The sequence below is a fragment of the Suricata suricatta genome, chromosome 11, assembly GCF_006229205.1.
Source record: "Suricata suricatta isolate VVHF042 chromosome 11, meerkat_22Aug2017_6uvM2_HiC, whole genome shotgun sequence".
In the NCBI taxonomy this organism is placed as follows: domain Eukaryota; kingdom Metazoa; phylum Chordata; class Mammalia; order Carnivora; family Herpestidae; genus Suricata; species Suricata suricatta.
Window position 1 is genome coordinate 47,827,471 of NC_043710.1, and position 26,092 is coordinate 47,853,562.

The 26,092-nt window shown below is 43.5% G+C and overlaps 1 protein-coding gene across 1 annotated transcript in view; it reads left to right on the plus strand.

Annotated features, from left to right (window-relative positions):
• SCUBE2 (signal peptide, CUB domain and EGF like domain containing 2) overlaps positions 1 to 26,092 on the plus strand; it is an 85,454-nt gene that overhangs the window by 23,041 nt on the left and 36,321 nt on the right. Inside the window, exons 2-8 of the mRNA XM_029915564.1 lie at positions 1 to 79; positions 1,356 to 1,478; positions 8,772 to 8,897; positions 13,370 to 13,504; positions 18,334 to 18,459; positions 22,477 to 22,593; positions 23,326 to 23,415. Coding sequence (XP_029771424.1) covers positions 1 to 79; positions 1,356 to 1,478; positions 8,772 to 8,897; positions 13,370 to 13,504; positions 18,334 to 18,459; positions 22,477 to 22,593; positions 23,326 to 23,415 — 796 coding nt within the window. The remainder of the gene's footprint in view (positions 80 to 1,355; positions 1,479 to 8,771; positions 8,898 to 13,369; positions 13,505 to 18,333; positions 18,460 to 22,476; positions 22,594 to 23,325; positions 23,416 to 26,092) is intronic.

The window sequence follows — 26,092 nt, forward strand, 5'->3', positions numbered from 1 at the left end:
CTGCCGCCGCTGCTGCTGTTGCCGCTGCTGCTGACCGCGGCCGTCCCGCCCGGCCAGGGCGCCCCGGGACAGCCCGAGGGTGAGTGTCCGCACCTCCGGGGCCTCGGGGACGCACCTGGCAGAGGCAGGCGGGGCAGGCTGCTGGAAGGGGTCCCGGGTCCCCTGGGGCCTCACCCGCGGGCCAGGCCAAGGCACCGCTTGGGCTGGAGGCCCAGGGCCTGAGTGCTGCGGCCCGGCCTCGGACCGGGGGTGATGACAGTTCCCAGCCCGGTCCCGCCGCCCGGGGTCCCGGGAGAGCTCCTGCTAGTCAGACTCTCGCCGGCTGAGAAGGACGGAGGGCACCGGAGTCACCGGGGTCGAGTTCCTCATTGTGTAAATGGGGAAACTGAGGACCCCCGACCCGGACCGGGGCCGTCTGTGAGGTCGTAGCAGCTTTGCTCCTTCTTTCTTCTGGGGTCGAAAGTTCTGCCGGCCTCAGGGCTGGCTCCGGAGAGTTTTCTGAGTTTTCTGCCTGTTGAGGCTCTGGGAATACCCAGTAAGCCTCAACAAACCTGGGTGGGTTTTTTTTTTTGTTTTTTTCCTGCTGCCAGAGAGAAGGACTCTGGACATTCTGTATTAAATGGACTCGCAGTATTTTCAAAACTTTTGTTTTAAATTAACATCCTGGAGTGGTGTCAACCCAGGAAATACTTCCACCAAGGCCGGTTTCCAGGTTGAGAGGTTGAGCAGCTGGTTAATGGGGTGTGGGAACCATTCCCACTTTGCACCACTATCTGAGAGCTGGGGATGGTGTGGTCAGAGCCCAGGGCAAGCTACTCCCCCATCCCCCAAACCCTAAGAAAGCTGACGCTGCTTGATCTTCACAGTGTTTTGTTTTGTTTTGTTTTGTTTTGTTGCCAACCTGGTCTTTCCTTCCACAGGCATTTGTTATTGCCTACTCATGTGCCAGGCACTGTGCTTGGCATCAGGGACACCCACTCAGTCTGTATTCAAGACACCATTTAGAGGGGAGGACAGGCAGGAAAACAGACAGTGACAATCCTGTGTGGTATGTGCTCTGAAAGGAGATAAATATGGGAGCAGGGCGTGAGGGACACCCACCTGCACTGGGGGATCATGGTAGGCTTCTTGGAGAAAGTGAGTAGAAAGAGAGAGTGTGTGTATGCAGAGGGGAGGTGTATTCTAGTCAAAGGGAACAGGCTATGCCTGGAAAAGGAGCCTGGAAGTGGTATGGTTCATCCCAGGGGCTCCCAAGGAGTTTAGCTGATGAGGAGTGAAGTGGGGTGCTGGTGGGATTGGCTGGATGGTAGAGGGCTTGGGGCACCACACCGTGAGATTACTGTGCTCTTTTGCAGATGTGGATGAGTGTGCGGAAGGGCTAGATGACTGCCACACCAATGCCCTCTGTGAGAATACACTCACCTCCTACAAGTGCTCCTGCAAGCCTGGCTACCGAGGGGAGGGCAGGCAGTGTGAGGGTGAGTGACTGGGGGACCTCTGGTGAGTGGGTCAGCAGGTGAACCTTCCTCCCTCCTCAGCTCTTGTAGTGACCACTCATGTGGGTAAAAGTGCTGTTCCTCTGCCCCCCAGGTCATAGCACCCACCCCCAAAATCCATTTCAGACCGTTAAAGCACTAGGAGCGTCAGGTCTTCCCTAGAGCTGCATACAGTTTTATGTGGTTCTGAAGTGTCCTTTTGTATGGCTTGTGAAAAGGAAAAGAGGTGCTGTAGTAGTTTTGGTCCCTATCAGTTTGGGAGCAGAAAGTCCCAATCAGGAGAGCGGTGCCTACCAGAGAAGGGCTGAGCCTGCCACTCCTCTGGGGCAGTTTACACCCTCGCCCAGGAGTCTGAGTGCAGAGGGATAATTTGAGCCCTTGGAGTTCCAGATCTTTGAGCCTAAAGTCTGACCTCTGTCATCTTGTGCTCTGGGCCAGTGTCATGAACTCTGAAATTCAGAACTGGCCAGAGACTGAGTACTAGTAGGAGGAGGCTATTTTGGGGGATGGAAATCATGGCATGTTGGAACTGGCAGGGCTCTTCAGGGGAGCTCTGACATTCCCATCTCTCAGATGTGAGACACTGAGGCCCAGGGAATTGAGAAGGGGACCTGTGGCCCTAATAACACAGTTAAAAGAAAGGTGAAAGAATGTCAGATGTCTACCCTAGTTCTGTCCCTAGACCCATATCTCTTGTATTCATATAGCCTCTGATACAAGAAAGGTTTCTTTCCTTGGTGAGAAATCCTAATATTTATACTCTCCTTTGCGCACGAGGAGCAAAACTTGCCTCTCCTATCAGAGGAGACATGCTCCTGGTCAGGTTCATAGCAAATGGGGTTGGTAGTCTATCCTTAAGCCCCTTGTGTTTCTCCAAGTTCATGTTTTCTGAGAGAGAGGCAGCCTTCTCTTGCAGAAAGGCTACCTCTCCCTGAAACCTCTCTCTTCTGGTTCCTCCGTACCACACTCTCACTGTATTAAATATTCTATTTACAGTACTGGAATTCACACATGTTGGTACCCTGCTTGAGGAAAAAAATCTTCACTCTTTCACTGGTTTTCCAGTCAACTCTCTGGGGTTGGGGATGGGCAGAAACTGTGCCATGGTTTCTTTGAGTTAGAGTCCATGTTTAGTAACTGATGTTGAATGACAAGTGGCAAGAATTTCCTTATTCCCAGCTGTTGGGCTTGATGTATGACATATGGAATTGAATTGCTGACACAATTTATAGTTGAAAAGCCTACTATTTAGTTTAAAATAACTAAAATAACTAAAATGATTGACTTGAATTGTTGCTTTTATATGTTTAAATTGGCTTTAAAAATAATACTAAATATTATTGTTATAAAAGTCAAGGAATACAGAAAATATATGAGATAGAAAATTAAAATTATTCCTTTATCCACAGGTAATCACTGTTAACAGGTAGCATATATTTCTTTTACTGTCACTTAAAACTAAAACTGTAGAGGGATTTGATCTTTTATTTATTTATTTCTAAGTTTATTTATTTATCTTGAGAGAGAGAATGAGAGAGCATGCACATGAGTGGGGGAGGGACAGAGAGAGAGGGAGAAAGAATCCCAGGCAAGCTCTCTGCTGTCAGCACTGCACGCTATGGGGGGACTGATCGGGGAGCTTGATCTCAGGGCTCTCTCAGGGGTCAATCTCACAAACCATGAGATCACAACCTGAGTGGAAATCAAGAGTCTGATGCTTAAGGAACTCCTCCAGAAGGAGCCCCCTAGAGGGATGTGATCTTTTAAATGCTTGTAATACATTTGAATACCTATGGAGTTATGTTTTTTCATTCTAAGAATTGGTATGTTGGGAATTGACACAATAATGGAATGTCCTGTGTTTTCTCACAATAAAATTAAGGTTATGGATTTGTAGTAATACACAAAGTAAAAGTAAAAAGTAAAAAAAGCTTTTGTCAAGGCTCCTAAGGAAGTGCTATTGTGAGCTTTTTGGTGCATTCCATGGGGAGGAGGTACATGATGTTAATATGCCCATTACTGGTGATATTAACCTTGATCACCTGGTTAAGATGGTGCATCCTGAAAAAAAAAGTTACAAACAGAGATGGAGGCAAACCATAAGAGACTCATAAACACAGAGAACAAACTGAAGGTTGATGGGGGTGGGGGGAGCAGGGAAAATGGGTGATGGGCATTGAAGAGGGCACTTGTTGGGATGAGCACTGGGTGTTGTATGTAAGTGATGAATCATGGGAATCTACTCCTGAAGCCAAGAGCACACTGTATACACTGTATGTTAGCTAACTTGACAATAAATTGTTAAAATAAAAAAAGATGGAGCATTCTGGGTTTCTCTGCTGCAAAGTTACTATTTTTTCTTTTTGCAATAATACATATCTAAGGGCAGATTACTTTCAGCCCATGCTAATATCCTGTTTCTTCTCAAGTCTTTTTTTTTAATCTTTTTTTTTTTTAATGTTTATTTTTAAGAGAGAGACAGAACACAAATGGGGGGGAGGGAGCATAGTGAGAGTGAGACACAGAATCGAAAGCAGGCTCCAGGCTCTGAGCTGTCAGCACAGAGCTGATGTGGGGCTCGAACTCATGAACCATGAGATTGTGACCTGAGCCAAAGTCAGACACTTAGCCAACTGAGCCACCCAGGAGCCCCTCTTCTCAAGTCTTTGTTCACTGATTTTAGCATCCAATTGTGGATCTTGTCTGCAACAATTATTACTATGATGTAATAATAGGTAATTTTGTATTTCCCTCATTCCTTATACATCTTTTAACTGAGATTATTCAGTAAGGAAGACTTGTTGCTTTTCCCCCATTTATTTATGCATTGATTTATGTATTTATGGCAGTGTGGACTGGTAGATATTTAATTATATGTATAGTTATTTATTTTGGGCTCACATTGTTTCAGCTCTAGCCATTGAGAGATCCTTCCCACTGTTTCCTTTGTCCTTTTGACATGCGCCTATCCTTTCTGGGACCTTTCCTTGTTTTCTGGTACCATATGATACTACAGACTCATCTTGTATTTTCCCTTCCCCACACCTAGAACCAACCGCTGCTTTAAGGTGCCCTGTTTTTTTTTTTTTTTTAAATTGGAAAATGGTATATAGAAACCAAGATCTGAATGCTTGGTGTTCTCATTGTTACTGGGATGTCACTGCTCCTAAGCTATTTCACTGGACAGACCTAGGAAACATATGTATGTATGCTAAACCACACATATACATTTATCTGTATTTATTTCTCATATTTATCTATTTGTATACATATTAAAAACAAGGACTTACACTGATGATGCTTTGGATTCCATAACAATGCCACAAGGTTCCCTGAATCTCCCTCTTTGCTTAATTCATAACTTGTTTTTCCAACAGTGAGAAAGGTGGCTATCATTATCTGCAAGATAATTACTTGTTTGTTGAATCCAAGTGTACACATAAATAATTTAGAATACTATTGATCTATATAGTCTTGCAAGTAAAACAGATTTTACTAATTAGAGTACAGTATCTGTTTGTAGCTGTCTTTATTTTTAGCCTTACAACATTTAGTCAAGATGTTGTTTTTCAAAGTCAATTTAGTCAGTACTTTTTTTCTGCATTTCCTTCAGTGTGGTTGTTATTCATTTGTAATACACTTAAGTTCATTTGTTTCTGTTTGTATCCCATTTTTTGTCTGTTACTCTCCACTCAGCTCTGTATACTAGTTGATTATATGTAGTACATAAGTAGATATGTATTTATTTATGTATATATGTATGTCCATTTATACATATGTGTATATATATATGTATTTATGTATCTATTACTATGGTTCTTAGAGTCAAAACTACATAAAAAGGAATACTCAGGGGCGCCTGAGTGGCTCAGTCAGTTAAGCGTCTGTCTCTTGATCTTGGCTCAGGTCATGATCTCAGACTTTGTGAGATCAAGCCCACATTGGGCTCTGTGCTGACAGTGTGTAGCCTGCTTGGGATTCTCTCTTTCTCTCCCTCTCTGCCCCTCTACTGTTCTCTCTCTCTCTCAAAATAAATAAATAAACTTTAAAAATTTAATTTAATTTTGGGGCGCCTGGGTGGCTCCTTGGCTAAGCCTCCGACTTCGGCTCAGGTCAGATCTCAGATTCGTGGGTTCGAGCCCCGCATCAGGCTCTGTGCTGACAGCTAGCTCAGAGCCTGGAGCCTGCTTCTGGTTCTGTGTTCTCCTTCTCTCTCTGCCCCTCCCCCTCTCATGCTCTGTCTCTCTTTGTATCAAAAATAAATAAAAACATTAAAAAAAATTTTTTTAAATAAAAAATAAAAAATAATTTAATTTAATTTAATTTAAAAAAAAAGGCATACTCAGGTATTACACCCTCTCCCTATTCTTGTTCCCCTGTTCTTCATTCCTCCTTCTGTCTCTCTCTTTTTTTAATGTTTATTTATTTATTTTGAAAGAGAGAGAGAGCGCGTGCGCACATGCATGTGAGAAGGGGAGGGGCAGAGAGAGAGCAGGAGAGGACTGTCAGGGCAGAATCAGACGTGGGGCTCCATCTCACAAACCGTGAGATGGTGATCTGAACAAAAATCAAGAGTCCAATGCTTAACCCACTGAGCCACCCAGGTGCCCCTCATTCCTTCTTTTTATCCTTTCCCACACACCATGGATTGATTACCAGTCTTCATAGTTTCTGGTTTATTTCTCCTGGGTCCTAGATTTCTTTTGCAGCTAAATGTGTATTTTCCTTTTAACTACTTTAGTGAATTCTAATTTATATACCATAAGAGCCACTAATTCTAAGTGACTATAAAAATAAATAATTTTGAGTAAATTAGCTGAGGTGTGCAACCATCACATAATACATTTCTGACACATTTTCCTCATCTCAGTAAGATCCCTTGTGCCCAGGTACAGTTAATCCTTATTCCCAGCTCCAGCCCCAGGCAACCACTAGTCTACTTTCTCTCCATATAGACTTGCCTTTCTGGATCTTTCATATAAACAGAATCATACATGTGGTCTTTTGGTTTTGGCTTCTTTCACCCAGCACAGGTTTGTTTGGTTTTTTTTCTTAATGTTTTTTTAATTTAGTTTTGAGAGAGAAAGAAAGACAGGGCATTAGCCAGGGAAGGGCAGAAAGAGACAGAAACACAGAATCTGAAGCAGGCTCCAGGTTCTGAGCTGTCAGTGCAGAGCCTGATGCAGGGCTTGAACCGATGAACCATGAGGTCGTGACCTGAGCTGATGTCAGCCGCTTCACCGACTGAGCCACTCAGGTGCCCCTCACCCAGCATGTTTTTGAGATTTATCCATGCTGTAGCCTATACTGGCACTTTATTTTTTTTTGATTGTTGACTAGCATTGTGTTGTATGGATATACTATATTTTGTTTATCCATTCACAAGTTGATGGACATTTGGGTTGTTTCTACTTTGGGGCTATCATAAGTAATGTTGCTATGAACATTTACCTGCAAAGTCTTTGTATGGGCATAATTTTTCATTTCTCTTGGATGTATACCTAGGAGTGAACTTTCTAGATCACACATGGTAAATTTATGTTTAACCTTTTAAGAAACCGCTATACTGTATCCAAAGTGGCTGGGCCATCTTACATTGCCATCAGCAATATGTGAGGGTTCCCATTTCTCCACATCCTACTGTCTTTTTAAAAAATAAATATTTATTTATTTTTGAGAGAGAGAGCACAAGTGGAGAAAGGCCAGAGAGGATCTTAAGTGGGCTTGTTACTGACAGCACAGAGCCTGATGTAGGGCTCAAGCTCACGAACTGTGAGATCATGACCTGATCATGACCATGCTTAACTGACTGAGCCGCCCAGCCTCCCCTATTGTCTTTCTTATCATAACTGTTCCCATGAGTGTGAAATGGTATCTCCCTGCAGTTTTAATTTGAATTACCCTAATAATGATGTTGACCATCTTTTCATATGCTTATTACCCATTTGTATATCACCTTTGGCAAAATGTCTATTCAAATCTTTGCCCATTCTAAAATTGGGTGGTTTGTCTTTTCCTTGTTGTAAGAGTTCTTTGTAAGTCCTTTAAAGATATGTGATTTGCAAATATATTCCACCAATCTGTGGCTTGTCTTTATTTTCTTAAGTGTAAAAGTTTTAAATTTTAATAAAGTCCAATTTACTAATTTAAAAATTATTAATTGTGTGTTTGATGTTGTAGCTAAGAAATCTTTACCTAATCCAAGGTCTTATAAAGATTTTTCTCATAAAAGTTTTATGTTTTCTCTTAAAAATTTTATGGGTTAAGCCTTACATTTGGGTCTCTGATCCATTTTGAGTTGAATTTTGTGGAGATGTGAGGTAAGGGTCCAAATTCAACTTTTGCATATGGATATTAATTGTTTAAGTGCCATTTGTTGAACAGACTATCATTGGGGCACTGGGATGGCTCAGTAGGTTGTGTCCGGCTTTGGCACAGGTCATGATCTCATAGTTCGTGGGTTTGAGCCTTGTGTCAGGCTCTGTGTTGACAGCTCAGAGCCTGGCTCCTGCTTCAGATTCTGTGTCTCCCTCTCTCTCTGCCCCTCCCCTGCTCGTTCTGTCTCTCTCTATCTCTCAAATATAAATAAAAAACATTAAAAAAAAAGAAAAGAAAAGACTATCATTTCTCCCAACAAATCAAGTGACTATAACAATGGTTTATTTCTGGACTCTATTCTGTTTCATTGATCTGCTTTTCGTGCCTGTGTCACCCTGTCCTGATAACTATAGATTTTTGGTAAGTGAAAGTCCTCCAAATATGTTCTCCTTTTTCAAAATTGTTTTGGTTCTCTGAGTCTCTTGTGCTTCTGTATAAATTCGAGAAGTTTGTCAAGTTCTGCCAAAAAGCGTGCTGGAATTTCATGTGTGTGTTTTTTAATATTCCCTTATTGTTTTTACATGATAATACCTACAGGTACTCTGACAGTTTCATTTTTAAACTTAGTAGTATATCCTAGAAATCACCCTAAATCAGTTCATAGAGATCTTTCTCATTTTTTTTTTCTAAACAGCTACACAGTATTGGATCGAATGAACATACCGTAGTTCTTCAACTACTCTCTCCTATATATGGGCATTTAGGTTGTTTCTAGTATTTTGCGATTACAAACAATGCTTCAGTGAAATACCTTGTACATATTTATTTTCCTGTTGTTGGAGATGTCTCTTCAGGATAGAGCCTTAGAAGTGGGATGGCTGGTTAGAAGGTAAATACATTATATCTCCATACTAAAGAAATGTCATCTGTCTGGCTTACTTCTGTTTTATTCCTCAGACATTGATGAATGTGAAAATGAACTCAACGGAGGCTGTGTCCATGACTGTTTGAATATTCCAGGCAATTATCGCTGTACTTGTTTTGATGGCTTCATGTTGGCTCATGATGGTCATAATTGTCTTGGTAAGGAAAACGGTTGGAAATGGCAATTCTCCTCTACCTACCCTCCGGCACCCTACCCTTTTCTTTCCTTTGATGAAAACATACTCATTAAAACAATAAGAGGATCAGAGACTTGTGTTTTCTGGCCCCCTCAAAATCACAGTCCCTGATTGAAAACCAGGTAAAGTGCTTTGGTTTATATGTGACCATTCATGATGTAAATTCTCCATTAGTCTAAGGAGATGGACAACATCACTGTTACTACTTATGACTTTCTAGCATTGACTTGTCACCTTTAAGATCTTTGATCTTGTGTTGAAACACTTATAATCATTTCTTTAATGCTGTAAGTATCTCTGTTCTGGAATTAGGTAAAACTACTTATTCTGAAAATTCCAAATGTGTGATTGGATCTCAGCCAGGTAACCCCACCTTCTTTTTTCTTGAAAGGCAGAGGGGTTCAAGAAGAAACCTTCTGTTAATATCATCCTATTATCCTACAAAACAGAAACATCTGTTGGAGTTTTAGTCCCAGAGTTAGACTGCAAAGAGCATTGTTTATGTTGGTTGCTTATGCCAGGAATAAACAGAATTCAAAAATAGCAAGCAATTAGATGGGACTGAGTATGGAATAATCTTAGAGGATGTAGCACACTTGGCAGACAGGTAATTGTGGTCTGTTTGCATTTTAAGGAGGGTGTTATCAGTTGTGCAGGAGGACATCATGGGACACACACAGATGGCATCAGGGTCCTTTGATGCTGATGACCTTTTATGCAGTTAACCTGCTGATATCTGCTTGGCTGACCAAGAAGTAACTTGAACCAGTCCTGACACAGAGTGGACAGCAACTGAGATGCCCCCTTATAGTACAGGGGGAGTGGCCACTTGATTAAATACTTTGAGATCAGCATAGATAAGTACAGACAGAACTCGTTTTTTGAATAGTAAAGAAGGAAAGTCTTCCCAAAGTCTTTTGATTCTGGGAATCAACCTTTGTATGATATTTATCCTACTTCACTGTTACCTGGAACCCCATCCTGAAATAGATTCTGTCCCTTCCTGTTTGTGCCCCGTGTAAGAGGTCAATCCTTGGGTCAGACCACTTGGCCTTCCAAGCCTGTAGCTGTCAGGAGGGTTTGATTGAGGGCTGGGGGCTCACTAACCCCTTTACATACTGTCTAGGGCAGCCAGACCACAAAAAGACACTAGAGAGACCATTGTGACAACAGTAATCAATTAAGATTGATTAAAAACTGAACAAAAAACGAAGTCACTTTCAGTGTGTAATTTTTTGGGAAGCATGCAGTATGTTTTGGGGGTTTGGCTTTGTTCTTACCATTATGTGGGATAAATCTCACATTTCCTTTTGATTTGCCTAAATTGGCATTTTGGGAATTTATATCTAATGGCAGATCTAGTCATTACAGTTATGCTCAAACCCCAAGTTGTGCCTGGGGAAATGTGTGAGATTCTTAACAACAGGCCAAGCTATGCAGGATTTAAGAACCTGGGCCAGCGTTGGGGTCTGGTTGTTTTGAGTAAAGTCCAGCTCGAAAATTCTCAGACCAGGAGTCTTTTCCTTGTCTTGGCTGCTAACACAGGTATTTCAGGAGACTTTCTCCATTTCCCCTCTTTGGGGTCTCTTTATGGACTTGATAGCAAGGATCTGCCTGGTACAGGGGGAGCGGCCACTTGATCCTGAGTATCCACTGAGTGTATCTGAAGGGGCAAAGGATTCTTTAAAGGAAGCCATGAGAAAAAGAAGTGATATCGTTAGAAGAGCAGGACCAGCAGACACAGAGATTTACCTGCCATTTAGACTTGAGAGGGCTGAAGCATTTTGTGACAAGGGGTTTGGCTTTGTTCTGAGCCAGAACTTTTCAGGAGCAGCACTTTCCTGTGTCCTCTGGGATGACCTCTTGCCTCTCCTCAGCACCTTACCACAACAGAATATACACAGTGCAGAATATACACAGTGCAAATATTACTTAACTCTGGCATCAAACCCAGCATGCTCCAAGATCCTGAAAGCATTGACCCTGAAAAATGAAATAAATGTAGCTCTTCCACACAGCTCACCTGCCTGAATTCAGTTTCCATTTACTGAGTCTTTAGGAGTACATCATAGCTATTCAGTGTGGGAGCTGTGGTTCTCAACTCTGGCTACACATTAGAATCAATCGAGAAGTTTAAAACACCACCATTGCCTAGGTCTCATCCAAGATCAGTTTTATCAGTGTCTGAGGAGGTGGGGTCTAAGCATCTGGGGACTAACATGCAGCCAGGGTGGAGGACCACTGTTCTGCAGTCTGGAGAAACCCACCAGACAAGTGATACCTCTTTGTGCATGTGAGCACACACACTTTTGTATTAATTCAGTCAGAGTGCATCACTCAACTCAGTGCCACATTTCTAATTGCTTTGGAGAAAGGAATAGTGGGTTAATTGGAGGGTGGGTGGGTGGCAGCTCAGAGGGGAGCACACCTTTACTCAAAACCAATCCAGAATTTGGTGTTCAGGGAAATAGATCTTTCCTGCTCACCAAGAGCCCTCACTGTGGAACACCTTAGCTAGGTGTGTTCCAGGGCAACTCATCCTTTGGAATGTGCTCCCTTCACCCTTTGCCATAGAGAAGGGCAGGTTTGTTAGGCTTCAGGGGATGGCTTGAGTCCCATCAGTTTAGAAAGGCATCTGCCTGGTAGTGTGGGAGGATGCATGACTGTAAGATCTGAAGCTTGAAACCAGATAACAGATATTTAAATGTGAATTTTCTTGTTATGGATGTGCCCAGGAGCAAGTAATAGGCACATGGGGAATTAGGCTGGAGAAATAAATTGCTTTTATATCAACCTTCTCCTTGAGTCTTTCTCATGTCGGAGATTTTTCTGGAAGTTTCTTCTTCTTTGGCTCTCATGATGCTGTGCTTTCCTGCTTTTTTGTTCATGCATTGAACAATTAATGTGCACCTGCAGTTCCAGGGCTATGCAAAATAAGGCAAAGGTCTCTGCCCTCAAGGAGTTTGCAGTCTAGTGGGGATGGATAGGTAAAAGATTTTGAGGGGTCAAAGGTACAAATTAAAAAAATTTGAGAATATAATATGGTAAGTGTATTGGTGGAGCCATGCACAGAGTAATATATGACACAGCAGAAGGAAAGTCCCCTAACTCCATCCTGGGGGGCACAGAAAGACAGATGGAGGAAGACTCATTCCCCTTCTTTCTTTCTGGGGCTTCTGCTGTCTCGTCTACCTCCTCCTGCCGCTGGTATTCTCCCGAGTTCTACCTTTGGCCGTGTGCTCTCTGCAACCCTATTGTCCCTTCCCACTCCTGCCTGTGGCCCTCTCATCTACATCTACTGCTTTATCAGGCCACCACAAGTAAATGACTTTCAGAGGTGTCTTTACAACCCCAGACTCGGGTTTCCCTCTGTCTACTGGACCAAGGCCTGAATGTCAGCATCTCACACATATCACCCCTCTGCCGTGGTCGGGCCAGCCACATCCCCACCCCCATTTCCCTACCCAGCTCTGGTCGTCACCATGTTTCTTGGCCACCCCACCCAATGCCCACGTGGCTTTCTACCCTGCAGGCACCTTGCCCACAGTACTTCTGTTTCTTCCTTCCTAGGCCTCCCCTCAGCCAAGCCCCAGGTCCTGTCCTCCACCAGTGCCAGCCGAGGCTATTTCAGGTTCACATGTGAAGCCAGACTTGCAGGCTTTTGATTCTTCTCCTTCCTTGTGTCCTACCCTTGGCTACCACCTTATTCTTCCTAACTCCAGGGTCTGACCATGCCACCCTTGCTACAGTGGTTCTCAACTGCCTCTTAAATTAAGTAGGAACTTCTTTGCCTGATACAAAGTCCTCCACAGAGTGACCCAATCTATTTCCAGATTTTTCTCCTGTAAGTTCCCTGCATGTACCCATGCTCCAGCCAAACCGAATGACTCATCCTTATCTAACATGCTCCATGCTCCCCAGCATTTGTGCTCTGATCATGCTCTTTCTTTTGTTCAGAACCCCTTCTCCAGATTTAGAACTGAAAGCATCCTGTAGGGCCCATCTTCCATCAGCTTTTCCATAAAACCCACCCTGATATCCCACAACCAGCTGGCCTCTTTTTCCCTTTTACCACCTTTTCCTATATCTCACAATTACTTGTATGTTTGTCTCTTTCCCTCTGTTGAGAGCCATGCTCCTAGGGCAAAAGAATTTGATCCTTCTCATCTGTGTTTTACTGTCCCCTCTAGCACCATACTTTGGAAAGAGAAATATCTACTGAATATATTATCTTGTGTTCATGTGGAAGGCCTTGTTAAGTGAGCCCCAGAACTTTGCAGTCTTGGGTCCCTGCTGATTTCAATTCTGAGAGTTTCTGTGATGCAGGGAAAGAAGAGGGGCCTCATCTCTGCTTATCAAGCGTCCTGAGATGCTGGGAGGGATGGGCTTTTGAAACAGTCACAAAAGCAAAGGCTAATCCTCCTCTCCCTCCAGATGTGGACGAATGCCTGGAGAACAATGGCGGCTGCCAGCACACCTGTGTCAACGTCCTGGGGAGCTACGAGTGCCGCTGCAAGGAGGGATTTTTCCTGAGTGACAATCAGCACACGTGCATTCACCGCTCTGAAGGTGCCTCTGCTCTGCTGTGGGTGGAGGTGGAGGAGGGTGGGAGAAGGGAGGGGGACAGGGAACTGCCCCACCCTGAGTGAGTTTAGAGGGGAAGCATGGAGTATAGACATTCTGGAGGCTTGTGGATGAGTCCAGACCCTGCTACTGGGTAACCCTGGACAAGCTATTTTAGCATCCACTTCCTCATCTGGCAAAATAAGTGGGTTGGGCTGAGTGAGCTCTAAGGGCTCCTTAAACTCTCACATTCCTGATTCTAATCTTTAAATAGAGAACATCTGAAACATGACTAGGTGTCTCAGGAAGAATGTAATGGACATACTGCCAAGTTTTTCAAAAAGGTGCTGCACACCACAGCTCCAAGTGTGAGCCTGCTCTGAGCTCTGGGTGGGCAGGGATGGGCTGGAGACTTTTTATAGGGACTTGCAGATCCAAATCTGGCCTTCCCTGTGTTTCCCATTTTTGAACTCAGCCTCTGGCATTTTAGGACCCCCTCCCTAGATGTGGGCTTTCTGTGCTGTGGTTTTCCTGTGCTGCTGCTTACAATTCCTCCATAAATTTGTAGACAACTCTTCTGTTAGCCTCTTTGCTTTGGGTCTATACTTTTTTTTTTTAAGTCTTCTACTAGCTCAGTGGATTCTTAGGGGAGAGAGGCATTAAGAACATGTGGCCAATCAGCCACTTTTACCTGAATGACGTGTTTTTAATTCTCTGCATTTTCTTAAGCCAAAGAACCACATATTGGTGGCTGTATTTCTCCCGGGGTTGCCTGAGCCTGTTTTTGAGGGAAATGCTCTAAACGTTAGACTGTTAACTCCTTTTGGCATGTGCTGCTGCTTGTTCATTCTCATAACTTAAGAATGAGGCCATTTTAAGTTCTTCTACTATTTCATCACACACTTGTAGATTTATTGTTAAATCATGGTTCTTGTGATTTTCCAAGGGTGTATTTGTGGAAGATGATTTTTGCCTCATTTTCCAAGAATGATGGCTTGTTCCTTATACCTGACTTAGGAAGTCCATTGGGTAGTAAGAAGAATGGTCATGGGCCAGTGGGTTAGATGAGTCTGAGCCTGCTCTTCTCAGGGTTTGGGCGGGATGGACATACGCTGGTTCTAATCAGGCAGATCTCTTATCTCATGCAGGCGTGGCCCTTGATAGAGGAGCAGTTGGGTTTCATGTGCCTGGTAGATTCTCTGGACTTTTCTGTGAGCCCCATCTCTGGGAAGAGGCAGGATTAAGCTGCCAGCAGTTAAGAGCGATCTGGATTTCAGGGCACCTCCTCTTTGGTTGCTCAGAGCTGCTTCCTGGGAAGTCACTTGGCTTTCCCTACAGGTGGTGGGGAGTGGGGTGGGGACCTGTAGGTCAGACCATTGCTTGAACACAGTATGGATCCCACCCACTCACAAAGCAGTTCACAGTGATTAAGATCATCTCCTCCACTTCCATCATCACTCTCGCACTTCCAAAGCAGTAGCTCAGCCCCTTTCTCCCCTCTGACAAGACTTCCAGACTGATTGCAGACACAGGCTCTTAATAACAGAAGTAAATACAAAAGCAGTCCCTTTCTGCAATCTGTGTTTTCTAAATTTTCTACAATTCAGACATTCTTGGATTCCCTAAGGAGTATTTAAAATGAACATATTTGTCTGGAGCTAAAGCCAAAATCCAAGAATTGGAGTTGTGGTCTGGATGCACCCTCTGTGATTTTCTGTGGTATTTCAGCCTGATTGCTGGATGGATTCAGGGCCCTGTAAGCTAACAGATTATAGCAGTCCATAACTGAGACCCTGTCCATCCTAGGGTTTTAACTCTTCAAATAGAACAGCCTGTAAACAGTGTTCCTTTAGGATTTCCTCCTTGATGTGCACATGAAACCCTTAGAAAGTGTTATTAAGATGGACTTTAAAATCCATTGTTGATGCTCCAAAATTGGCTGAAAGAAGGTGACATTACAAGCTAGTATTTTCTAGTGATGTGGTTTTTATTATTAATAATTTACTAAATGTTCTTCAATTTAGGGGATCATAAAAGACGATTCTGAGGGAAAGCTTAAGCTATTGACTTTTTTTTTTATTCTTAGAGACCCCAAAGCCCTGATAAAGAGACTGTGTGTTTTCACCCATGTAATGGGGGTAGGCTGGAGAGAGACATACTGCCCCGGCCCGCCTTTGTCCCCATTCATGGGTGCTCAGGCTCTCAAAATGAGCATTCCTCTTTTGTCTGCTCTGAGAATATTTTTCCATGCTTGCACCGCTGCCCTTGCAGAGTAGGGAGAAGTTATCAGGGCAGTGAGGAAGGGGCTGTGCTCTCAGGAGGGCCTGTTTCCATGTTTTGTAGAATATTTCTGGCTCTGTTCACAAGGCATATTTTCATTCAGTTTCCAGAAACATTCTTCAGGGAGACTCTGAGCTGGGGATCGCTGCAATAGGCTATTTCTAATGTTTTTGTGAGCTATTTCCGGGCCTGTGAAAAAAACAACCCTAAACATGATTGCCAGCCCAATTTCTGGGGGCAGCTAGAACCATGGCTAGGCCTCCCAGTTGGTACTAGACCCATCTGCTTCCCCTCACAGTGGACTTTTTTTTGAATCAGGGTACTATGAACAGCTTTGGAGGCATCTTTTGAAAACCCCCCAGCATTTCCAGAGTCCTATTAACCTCTATTATTTCCTGGTAAGTTTAGATCTAGCTTGATATGATAGGTCAGCTATCCCCATTGCATCCAGTACAGTCAATTTTGTTTTTAAGTTTATTTACTTTGAGAAAGACAGAGACAGTGCAAGTGGGGGAGGTACAGAGAGAAGGAAAGAGAGAATCCTAAGCAGGCTCCATGCTGTTAGCACAGAGCCCAATGTGGGGCTCAAACTCATGAACCATGAGATCATGACCTGGGCTGAAACCAAGAGTTGGAAGCTTACCCAACTGAGCTACCCAGGTGCCCCAATTCTTTTCTTTTCTTTCCTTTTCTTTTTTTCTTTTTTCTTTTCTTTTCTTTTCTTTTCTTCTTTTATTTTCTATTATATTCTTTTCTATTCCATTCTTACACAGCCAATTCTTAGGAAATATTTCTTCTGTAAGTGAATTGCTTCTCTGAGGCGGTAAAGGTCACTTTGCAAATGTCTTCACGGACTTGAAAACAGAGTGAAGAGAAGCAGCAGCTGACCTGTTTGGGGAGCATGCTTCGCAGGTGTTACTGCTGCCTTTTCTTGGGAACTGTTATGTTTAGCCCTCATTCCTGGAGTCCATCATTCCAAATGCTCGGGGACCCACAGACAAATGTAATTCCTGCTGGGCCTTCCTAGGAGGACAGGGTGCTGCTTCTGGAAACATCTCTCATCTCCTGTGCCATCTCAGTATTGGGAGCAAATAATGTTTCCAAAAATCATCGGCCAGAACTAAGAGAGCTTGCTCTGATCCAGTACAAGCCCCATTCTGTGTCAGTTGACAGCAGCCTTGGCATGTGTGAATGAATCTCAGCAACTTCCAGCAGACTGAGCGCCAGAGTTCAAACAGCTTGTAACTGTCAGATAAAAAACAAAATGGCTTTAAGAGAGTATGGGATTTATTAATGGTTACGCTGTCTTTTGGAATAGGAATGACATCTGTTTGTATTAAATCAGCTATTCCAGTTAAGCATAGATCAACGACTCTGTGGCGAGAATTAGAGAGAAGTGACTTTTGACTTAATTAGGAACAACTGATTCTAATTAAGTCAAACGACTTTACGGGCACAATACAGAACAGTGTAGGATCCTAGAGAAGTTGAATGAAAACTTTTCATACTCATGTTTAAAACAGTGCTACTTCTAGTGTTAGAGAGTGTCTTGTTGGTTGAGAACAAAAAACCTACTCTCAAAGGCGCTCATTGTACAGATTCAAAGAAGCATCACATGGGCATGTATTTAATATAATAATGCAGTAAAAACTGAGCAGAGGTTTTGAGAATACCCTTGGGTGTGATGAGAGATCCTCCAGAGTTCTGGCAGGTGGCAGAGTCTCAAAGAATGGTTTTGGGAAAGGCAGAATTCTGGCAAATCACACAGATGTACACTATATTATGACTCCATCATTGAAATGCATGTTAAACCAGCCAGGAAAAGAATCCCCTTCCCACTACTGTTACCACAAGATTGAACCTAATGAGAATGCTAGTATACCTGGAAAGGATCTTACAGCAGCTGAAGGGAAAAACCACATGGATGAGGTCCCTCTCTGTTCTCTGTTGTGTTGCTGCTGTGCTCTGAGCCTGCAGAGGGAGGGCCCAGGGACTAGGTGAGAGTGGTCCCAGAAGAGAGGCCCCTGGGGTGGTGTTCATGTGCCAATGCCAGAAGACAGTAGAGTCCCCTCTAAAGTGTGGATTAGGTCGGGGTAGAGAGGTGGTTTTTCATTTTCAGAAAATCATCTTCAAGAGTATGTGAACAAGTTGGGAATCTTTGTCTATCTACAGATTTTCTTAGAGAGATTGTCCCCTCTTTGTATCCTTGGTCAGCATGGGTAACAACCTGGCCGAGGTAGCAGTTCCTGGGGTCTGCAGGCTGTGGTTCCATACCCCCCAGAGAGCTCCTGTGCTTTCTTTTTAGTGTAATAGGAGAGCTCCTACCTCTGTAGGAGACTTCAGACATCGTATCTCTTGGGTGACATAAGAAATTTTTTATGTCTCTGTTAATTGACCAGACTGGATTTGGATGACATGTTCTTTTAAAATGTGGGGCTGATGGAGACCCAGGCAGGCAGGTCCCACCCTCACCCCCCACCCCAGCCCTTTGCAGTGCCCCTGGGGCTCGACTGTGCCTACAGCCTCCTCACCGGCTGCATGCTGCTGTTTTGCAGAGGGTCTGAGCTGCATGAATCAGAATCATGGCTGTGGTCACATCTGCAAGGAGGCCCCGCGGGGCAGTGTCGCCTGTGAGTGCAGGCCTGGTTTTGAGCTGGCCAAGAACCAGAGAGACTGCATCTGTAAGTACAGACTGGCACATGCCCGTGCTGGAAACCGTCCTACCCCGGAGGTTGTCTTCTGCAGCCCAGGGTCAGAAATGCCACCGCATGGCAGAGCAATTGCATCAGAAAAGGCAGCCATCTAAAGATGCTAAGCTCCACTGAGGGCTAAGTTCGCTGCACAAGGATAGTTTCTGATAGGGAAAGGAAATGACACTTTTTAAGGGAACCAATCAGAAGGAAATAAAATTTGGGAGTGAGGACCATGAATGTTGGGGGCCAGTCTCCCTGTTCCCACAGAATGAAACCCAATGTCATTATCTGGCAATCACAGCTCTTTGCTACCTGGTCCTGCTTCTTGTACTAGCCTCATCCACTTCCTTTCCCTGACCTCTTTGCCTGCTAGAGAACAGCCCGCGTTCTTTCATGCCTCCAAGCCTTCTCCAAGCCCTCCTCCCCACCTGGCTTGGTGAATTCTCTCTCATTGTATCTTTAATATTCTGCCTAACGTCTAATAATAATAAGGATAATAGCTACTTTAGAGGAACGTTTACTATGTGCAAAAGCCTGTCCAAAGATGTACCAATTCCATTGAATTCTTTTTTTCTCCAGCTCTATGATTTTGATTTATTTATCTGTTGGTGAATTCTCAAATACAAAAATTTTCCACATTTTTATCAAGTGTATTAAATTACTTGTTTTATGCACAAAAACAAACGCTCTGCTTAGGTTGTTCAAAAGTAATTTCACAGAGAATGTCACTTTCTTTTTATTGCACCAACTACTTAAATATATCTACTTCATGTTTCCTTGTGACAATGTAAGTCTTCCTAGTTTTAGAAGACGGTGAAGCAGGGAATAGCAATGCTCTTCAGTAACTTAATGAAAACGATCCTATGAGTATCAAGATAACTGAATTGAGCTGGTATAGGCTATGCTCCAAACTTGGAAAATGTTTTTAGACAAAATTCTTCTGCTATCAGCTGAGGTGAGAGAAACTTTTCAATGCATTTGGCTATAAAACCTTTCTCCAATATGGAGTTGACTGATGGTCAATCCCTAGGATTTCTTTTAAACAACTGAGAGAGCAAATTGCGCAGATCATAAGAATAATGTAAAGACACAGGTGGAAAAGACCCAGGTATTATCTTCAGTACCAGGTTTTTCATACGGCCAGCTTCAAATGCATGTTTAAGTGTGCACATCTCCTGCAGGACACAGCCCTGAGCCCAAATGTCACTTTATTATTGTAAGGTTTGTTTTCACGGACTTCCGGTGACAAGTAGTGTGGGCTCCCAAGCAAGGTCGAGCCGGCTCCTCAGTACTATTAAGCACTCTAGTGATTCCAAATCTCCAAGTTGTATTGTCCCGTCTTTGGTTAAAAATATGTTCTGTGTCCCTCTTTCTCCCCAACTCTCTCTCCCTCCTCAAAACCTGAGAGACTACTGAATGCTGAGAATGAACTGAGGGTTGAGGGGGAAGGGGGAGGGGGGAAAAGAGGTGGTGGGGATGGTGGAGGGCACTTGAGGGGAAGAGCACTGGGTGTTGTATGGAAACCAATTTGACAATAAAATAGTATGGAAAAAAAATAAATAAAAGGCTAGGAAAAAAAATATGTTCTGTGACTTTATGTCTCGAAGAATTTTTCGATCATGTACATGTTTCAAGGCCAAACATATCTGCACAAACCACTTCAAAATCCTGGTAATTTGACTTCACTTCTCTGGAACCCCGCTGCCTCCCCCCCCTCCCGGCAGGGACGCGGCCTTGCAGTCTGGTCCTCAGCCCCCCGGCCCGCGCGCCCCAACTGTCTACCCTGGCTCTTCAGGGGCTCCATGCACGGACGGAGTGCTCACGGGGCCAGGACTCAAACCCGCGAGGCAAGCGGCACCTGGAGCCACGCGCAGGCCCTCCATTGAATTCTTAACATCACCACCCTATGAGCTAAGTCGTATTATCCTCATTTTTACTTGAGAAAATTGTGGAGAAGGTAAAGCAACAAAGTTGCACAGGGAGCACATGGCCAATTAGGATTCAGGTGTCCATTTTTAGCTCTAAGGCTGGTGCTCTTTAGCACTTTGCTAAACTTCCCTGGAGGCCCTGACAAACAGGGCAGCCATTTTGTATTTTGGCTCCCACAGCACTGTTGATTTCCTCAATTACAGCACATGACACCTGGCTTGAATGTGTATTTAATGTGTCTATCTCCCCAGCTGTCAGCCCTTCCAGTCAGGGACCTTGTCTTATTTTTGCCTCTTAGTCTTCCCCTGGTGCCTACCGCAGGATGTGCTCACTACATGTTTATTTGTGAATGAATGAATGGTGTACACAGCCTGGACACAGCTGCCACACTAAGATGAAACACAATAACGAAACTCCAACTGGTAATAGGAAACAACCGGCCATTAAAGGTGTCCACTATCTATGCCGGCGGAAACCTGGATGGTTTTCCTTTAGCAACTCTTCCCCAAACCATGGACCTTTTATAATTCCCCTACAGTTTGTGGGGGATGGTTGTTCACAGTGAGTTGACCTGAGTGGTTAAGAGATAAAGGGGTAGTTTCTCTGGTGAGAGAATTTTCTCCATTGTCTCCATCCGAAGCAGAGCGCAGCCCTGAAACCTGCCAAGCCAGGGCTGGTGCCACCACCAGAAATAGATTTTGACAGGCTCTTAGGAGCCCTGGAAGTAAGGCTGTCCCTGTGGGCTTCTAGGGGGCCAAGCCAAGTGGCTCCACTAGGTGTCATCGCAAGAGGACCCATGTCTCTAGAGGGAACTCACCTGTGGAGTGAGATTCGTCAGCAGTCCAGTTTTTCATGGACTGGCAGAATACCTGGAATTTAAATTAAAATGTTTTTAAGATGTCACTTCCTCAAATAATACTATAATCACATGTGGGGAAAGACCAAAAAGAAACACAATAGAATTCTACCACATAACGAGCTATTACACTTTTTTTGCTCTTCCCTCGTGTCCTTTCACTTGTTTCATATTCCCATTTTGTTGTTCTCATGCATATGCACTGTGACCACAGAACAGTTTCTTTCTTATGTCACAATTATGTATTTAGTTCTTTCACATTGGAAACATTATAAATGTTTGTGTAAGAGTTTCAACAGCCCTAAGTGTGTAAAGAAAACCTATAACCTTCCCCTTCCCATTTCTCTTGCCACAGGTAACCACGGTTCAGTTTGATGAATAGATCATTTTGAGTTGGCTTTTTTTTTTTTTTTTGGCTTATCTTCAGTGAGTTCATACAGTCTTCGTAATTGTTGGTTAATGTTGCATTAATTGTGTGCAGTCATCATTTCCTCTACATTCTCTCGCTTCTAACTAATCTAAATGGAATCTGATGAGAGAAATTCTAACATATTTGTACAAATAAGTATTATCTGTTTCTTCCAGTGTAAAGTGCTAGGACATTTTCTAAAGCCCCAGTACAGCTGTATTAATACGCAAACTTCTCCTGATAGACCAATGCAGTAGTCTAGAATCTTTTGTCATAATTCCCTTTGAATAGTGAAAATCTCTTATCTTCCCATCCCCATCTTGCTGTATAACTGGTCAAATCTGTCAGCATTTCTTTTTTTTTTAAGCTTATTTATTTATTTTGAGAGAGAGAGAGAGAGAGAGAAAGAGAGAGAGAGAGAGAGAGAGCGAGCGCACGAGCGAGCAAGCAGGGGAAAAACAGAGAGAGAGGGAAAGAGAGAGAATCCCCAGCAGCTCCTGAACTGTCAGTGCAGAGCCCAATGTGGGGCTCAAACAAACTCATGAACCGTGAGATGGTGACCTGAGCCAAAATCAAGAGTCAGACGCTTAACCTACTGAGCCACCCAGCATTTCTTGAATTCATACTGTGACTATCTGTTTACATAGACAGCATCTGGCTCTGAGTCAGGATTACTTCTTTTATGCCCAGTGCCTAGCACACACTAGGTGCTCAAATACTTGCTAAATGACAAGCAGAGATCTTCTGAAGCAAATCCAGCCCTGGTTGTGGAAAACTCAGTGCTCAGTGTGTTGTTTGGGTTTCCTCTCAGTGACCTGTAACCATGGGAACGGTGGGTGCCAGCACTCCTGCGAGGACACCGCCGAAGGCCCAGAGTGCAGCTGCCACCCACGGTACAAGATGCACACAGATGGGAGGAGCTGCCTTGGTGAGTGACCCCTACACTTGGCGAGGGACTGCCCCAGCCTGCCCACCCCTAACCCTGAACCTAAACCTAACTGTTAATGGTGATTAGCACCTGCTTCAGGGTGTTTCCAGAGCATTTGCCACCAGATGGGTTCTGTGCTGCTTTACATGTGGCAGTGGGATTAGTCTAGTCCTGGGAGGGGGTCCCCTCTCTCCCTGTGCCACCATGGAAAGCCCTTTCTCTTCTCCTAGACCAGGGGGCACTCCTGAAGATGGTACTTTGGAGACTGGGACAATACAGCCTAATGTGAAGTTGAAGAGAGCCATTTGTGATGACACAGTGGCCCTTATGGTCAGCAGAAGCCAGTGTTGCCTATTTCTGTCAGGATGCCCATCCTGTACTTCATGGCATGTCCTTCGCTAGTTCCATTTTAGAGGTTCCCAGACCCCAGGTTCTTTTTTGTCCTGGACTGAGGGTACTAGAGTGAATTTGCAACTTGCATTTCCTAATATCTCTTTGGTCACTGCAATATGCTTCAAAAATCTTGCCCATATTTTTATGTTTACTAAGGCTTTGTGGCCATTACACTTGTGTTTCCCACAGAGCCTCTTTACAACATATTTTTATTGAGGGGACAGAGTGGCATATCTTACATTGTTCTCGTGTCTGGGGTTTCAGCAGAAGAAGTTGTGCAGGGGATGAATAATCTGATTCATTCAGTCTGAGAACTGTGCTCTTTTGCCTCCCTTATAGAGCAAGAGGACACTGCCCCAGAGGTGACAGATAGCAATGCCACATCAGTGGTGGACAGTGATAAACGGGTGAAACGGCGGCTACTCATGGGTAGGCACTGCCCCCTTTCCTTGGCCACTGTCCTTGTTCCTTTCCCTCCCAACTTACTATATCAGGCCTGAACCTGGGGCCCCTACACCCTCGGACCAGCTGGACCTGGGTCAGCAGCTGCCGTGAAGCCAGGTTGTGTCTGTTCTTCACCCACGGCTGTTACTTAGTCACCATCCAAGGACCCTAGAATTGTGGGAAGGGCACCAGCCCAGCCATCAGAACAGGCTGGTTAGCGTCCTAGCGCTGCCCCCAACTGGCAAACCACCCTGAGTCTCCGTTCTCCTGGTCTTTCTTTGAAATGGATATAATGAAACCTACCTCAGGGTTATCAGGAAGCTCAGTTACGATGATAATAATATGCAAAAGGGGCCGGAGTCCAAGGCCTGGGACTTAGTGGGTGGTCAGTGAATGTCAGTTCCTGTCCTTCTGAGTAACTGTGACCAGGGAAGCACTTTGGGCAGGCAGCCCCTAGCTTAGCATGGCGATTTGTCTGGGTTTTTGTCAGCCGAGTCGCCTTCTCTCTGACTTCAGCCCATGTTAACAGCAAAAGAGATGAATGGAGAAGAGTGGCACTTGGCTGCGGGACATAGGAAGGTCTGCCAGCAGGTCTGCCAGCGGAGCTGGAGACGGGAACAGAAGTAGAGGCAGTGGCTGTGTGGGTGGCAGTCATTCTCTGGCACATTATTATTCTGAAGAAAGCTTGGCTTGACCTAAACAAAACCAATTTTTTGATAGCTTCTAGATTTAACAGGTGATATATTGGGGCAGTCATTGGGCACCAGGCAGGTGACATTTCTGAGCTCTTTTCTGCCCTATTAAAATTATTTTTAATTGCATTAAATACTGCATATGAATAATATAAAAAACCTTAAAAACTTTAATCAGTGCTATTAGGTTTGTAATGAAATATGTCATTTCCTTGCCTCAAAACTCCTCTTCCCCTCATCCCATTTGACAGAGGCAACAATTTTCATTTCTCCTAGTAGTTTCTTCTTCTGACTCCCCCTCCACCATATGTCTGAAAAGTGGATATAGTTATTTCTCTTTTCCCCATGTATAGTGATATTATACACTTATTTCCTGATGTGTCAGTTTTAGATACTCACTTTGACCTCCTATTCTAAAACACATTTTAGCTCTTTTTTGCCCCCTCCCCCAATGCACCTTACCCTTAATGTGATTTTATCACAGTTTAAATCAATATTATGTATTTACATTGTTGTGATTACGAATATCTAAATATGATTCACCCAAACCATGTAATGTGCTATGATTATTATTTTCTGTTTGCTTAGTTTTCTAATTACCACTTAGCAGTTCTTTTGCAAATTTCAGGCAGAGTTTTAAAACCCTTCAATGTGTTCAAATACAGCAATTATCTTATCAGTTCCATTTTCTTCTTAAAAAATGTCTTCTGGGAGTGCCTGAGTGGCTCAATTGGCAAATCTGACTCTTGATTTCACCTCAGGTCATGATCTCATGGTTTGTGAGATCAAGCCCCATGTTGGGTTCTGTTCAGACAGAGCAGAATCTGCTTGGAATTCTCTCTCTTCCTCTCTCTCTGCCCCTTCTCCCCTCAAAATAAATAAATAAACATTAAAAAATATTTTTAAAGTGTCTTACGAGGCTTCCCTGCTCAAGAGGGGCCTGATTCTTCAGGCTGGCTGTGCACCTGTCATCTAGGCCTTCCCACTAGCACAGCCTGGGCATGCCCTGTGTCAGTAGACCTGTCTTCTCTCTTGTTAGTTTACATGGGTAGGGATAGGATTTTAAAAACCTTCCATGCCTGAGAATGCCTTTCTACTCTACTTTTATTGAGAATTTAGCTCAGTATAGAATTCTGAGTTGTGAGTAGTGAGTGCTCTATTGTTTTCAAGCATTCAGTGTTGTTTTAAGAAGTCTGAAGTCATTTTCATTCTTGATCCTTTTAATGGAACCTATAAAAGCTTCTTTCTGAATGTTTTCAGGGTCTTCTCCTTGTCCTCGGTGATCTGAAATTTCACAATAATGACCCTCATGATAGGACTTTTCCCATCTGTTATGTTGAATACTCAATTGGCCTTTTTCAATATGGACATTTGAGTCCTTGAGTTCTGAGAAAGTTCCTTATATTTGCTTTGATAATTTTCTTTACTCCATAGTCTCTGTTCTTTCTCTGTGCAACTTATGTTAGTTGGCTGTTTTAACTCCTCTAATTTTCTTCTCTTAACTTTTTGTTCTACTATTTCTGGGAGATTTTCATTTTTTTCTTCTATCCCTCTACAGGATCCTTTTTAAATTTATGTTTTCATACTATAATTTTTCAAGAATTTTACTTTGGTCTTTGGTTGTAGGTATGTATTCATGTTTCATGAATGCTTTTCTTATCTCTCCGAGGAAATTAATTTAAAAAATTTTTAAACTAAAACTTTTTAAAGCTTTTGAAACTTTTATTCTCCCGCCCCTCCCCCTCCATATTAGCTTTGTTTCTTCCAAGTTCCCTCTTCCATGTTTATTTTATTTGGTGCATTTATTTCATATTAAAGGCCTTCCTTAACTGGTGATTCTAGGTTGATTTTTCATATTTAATAGTGAAATATGAAAAGCCAGTTGGATATTCTATCAGCTGGTAGGCTTTATACTTGGATGACTAGGCAGTAACTTAGCCATTTCATTTGGAGATCCTCAACTGCTAATA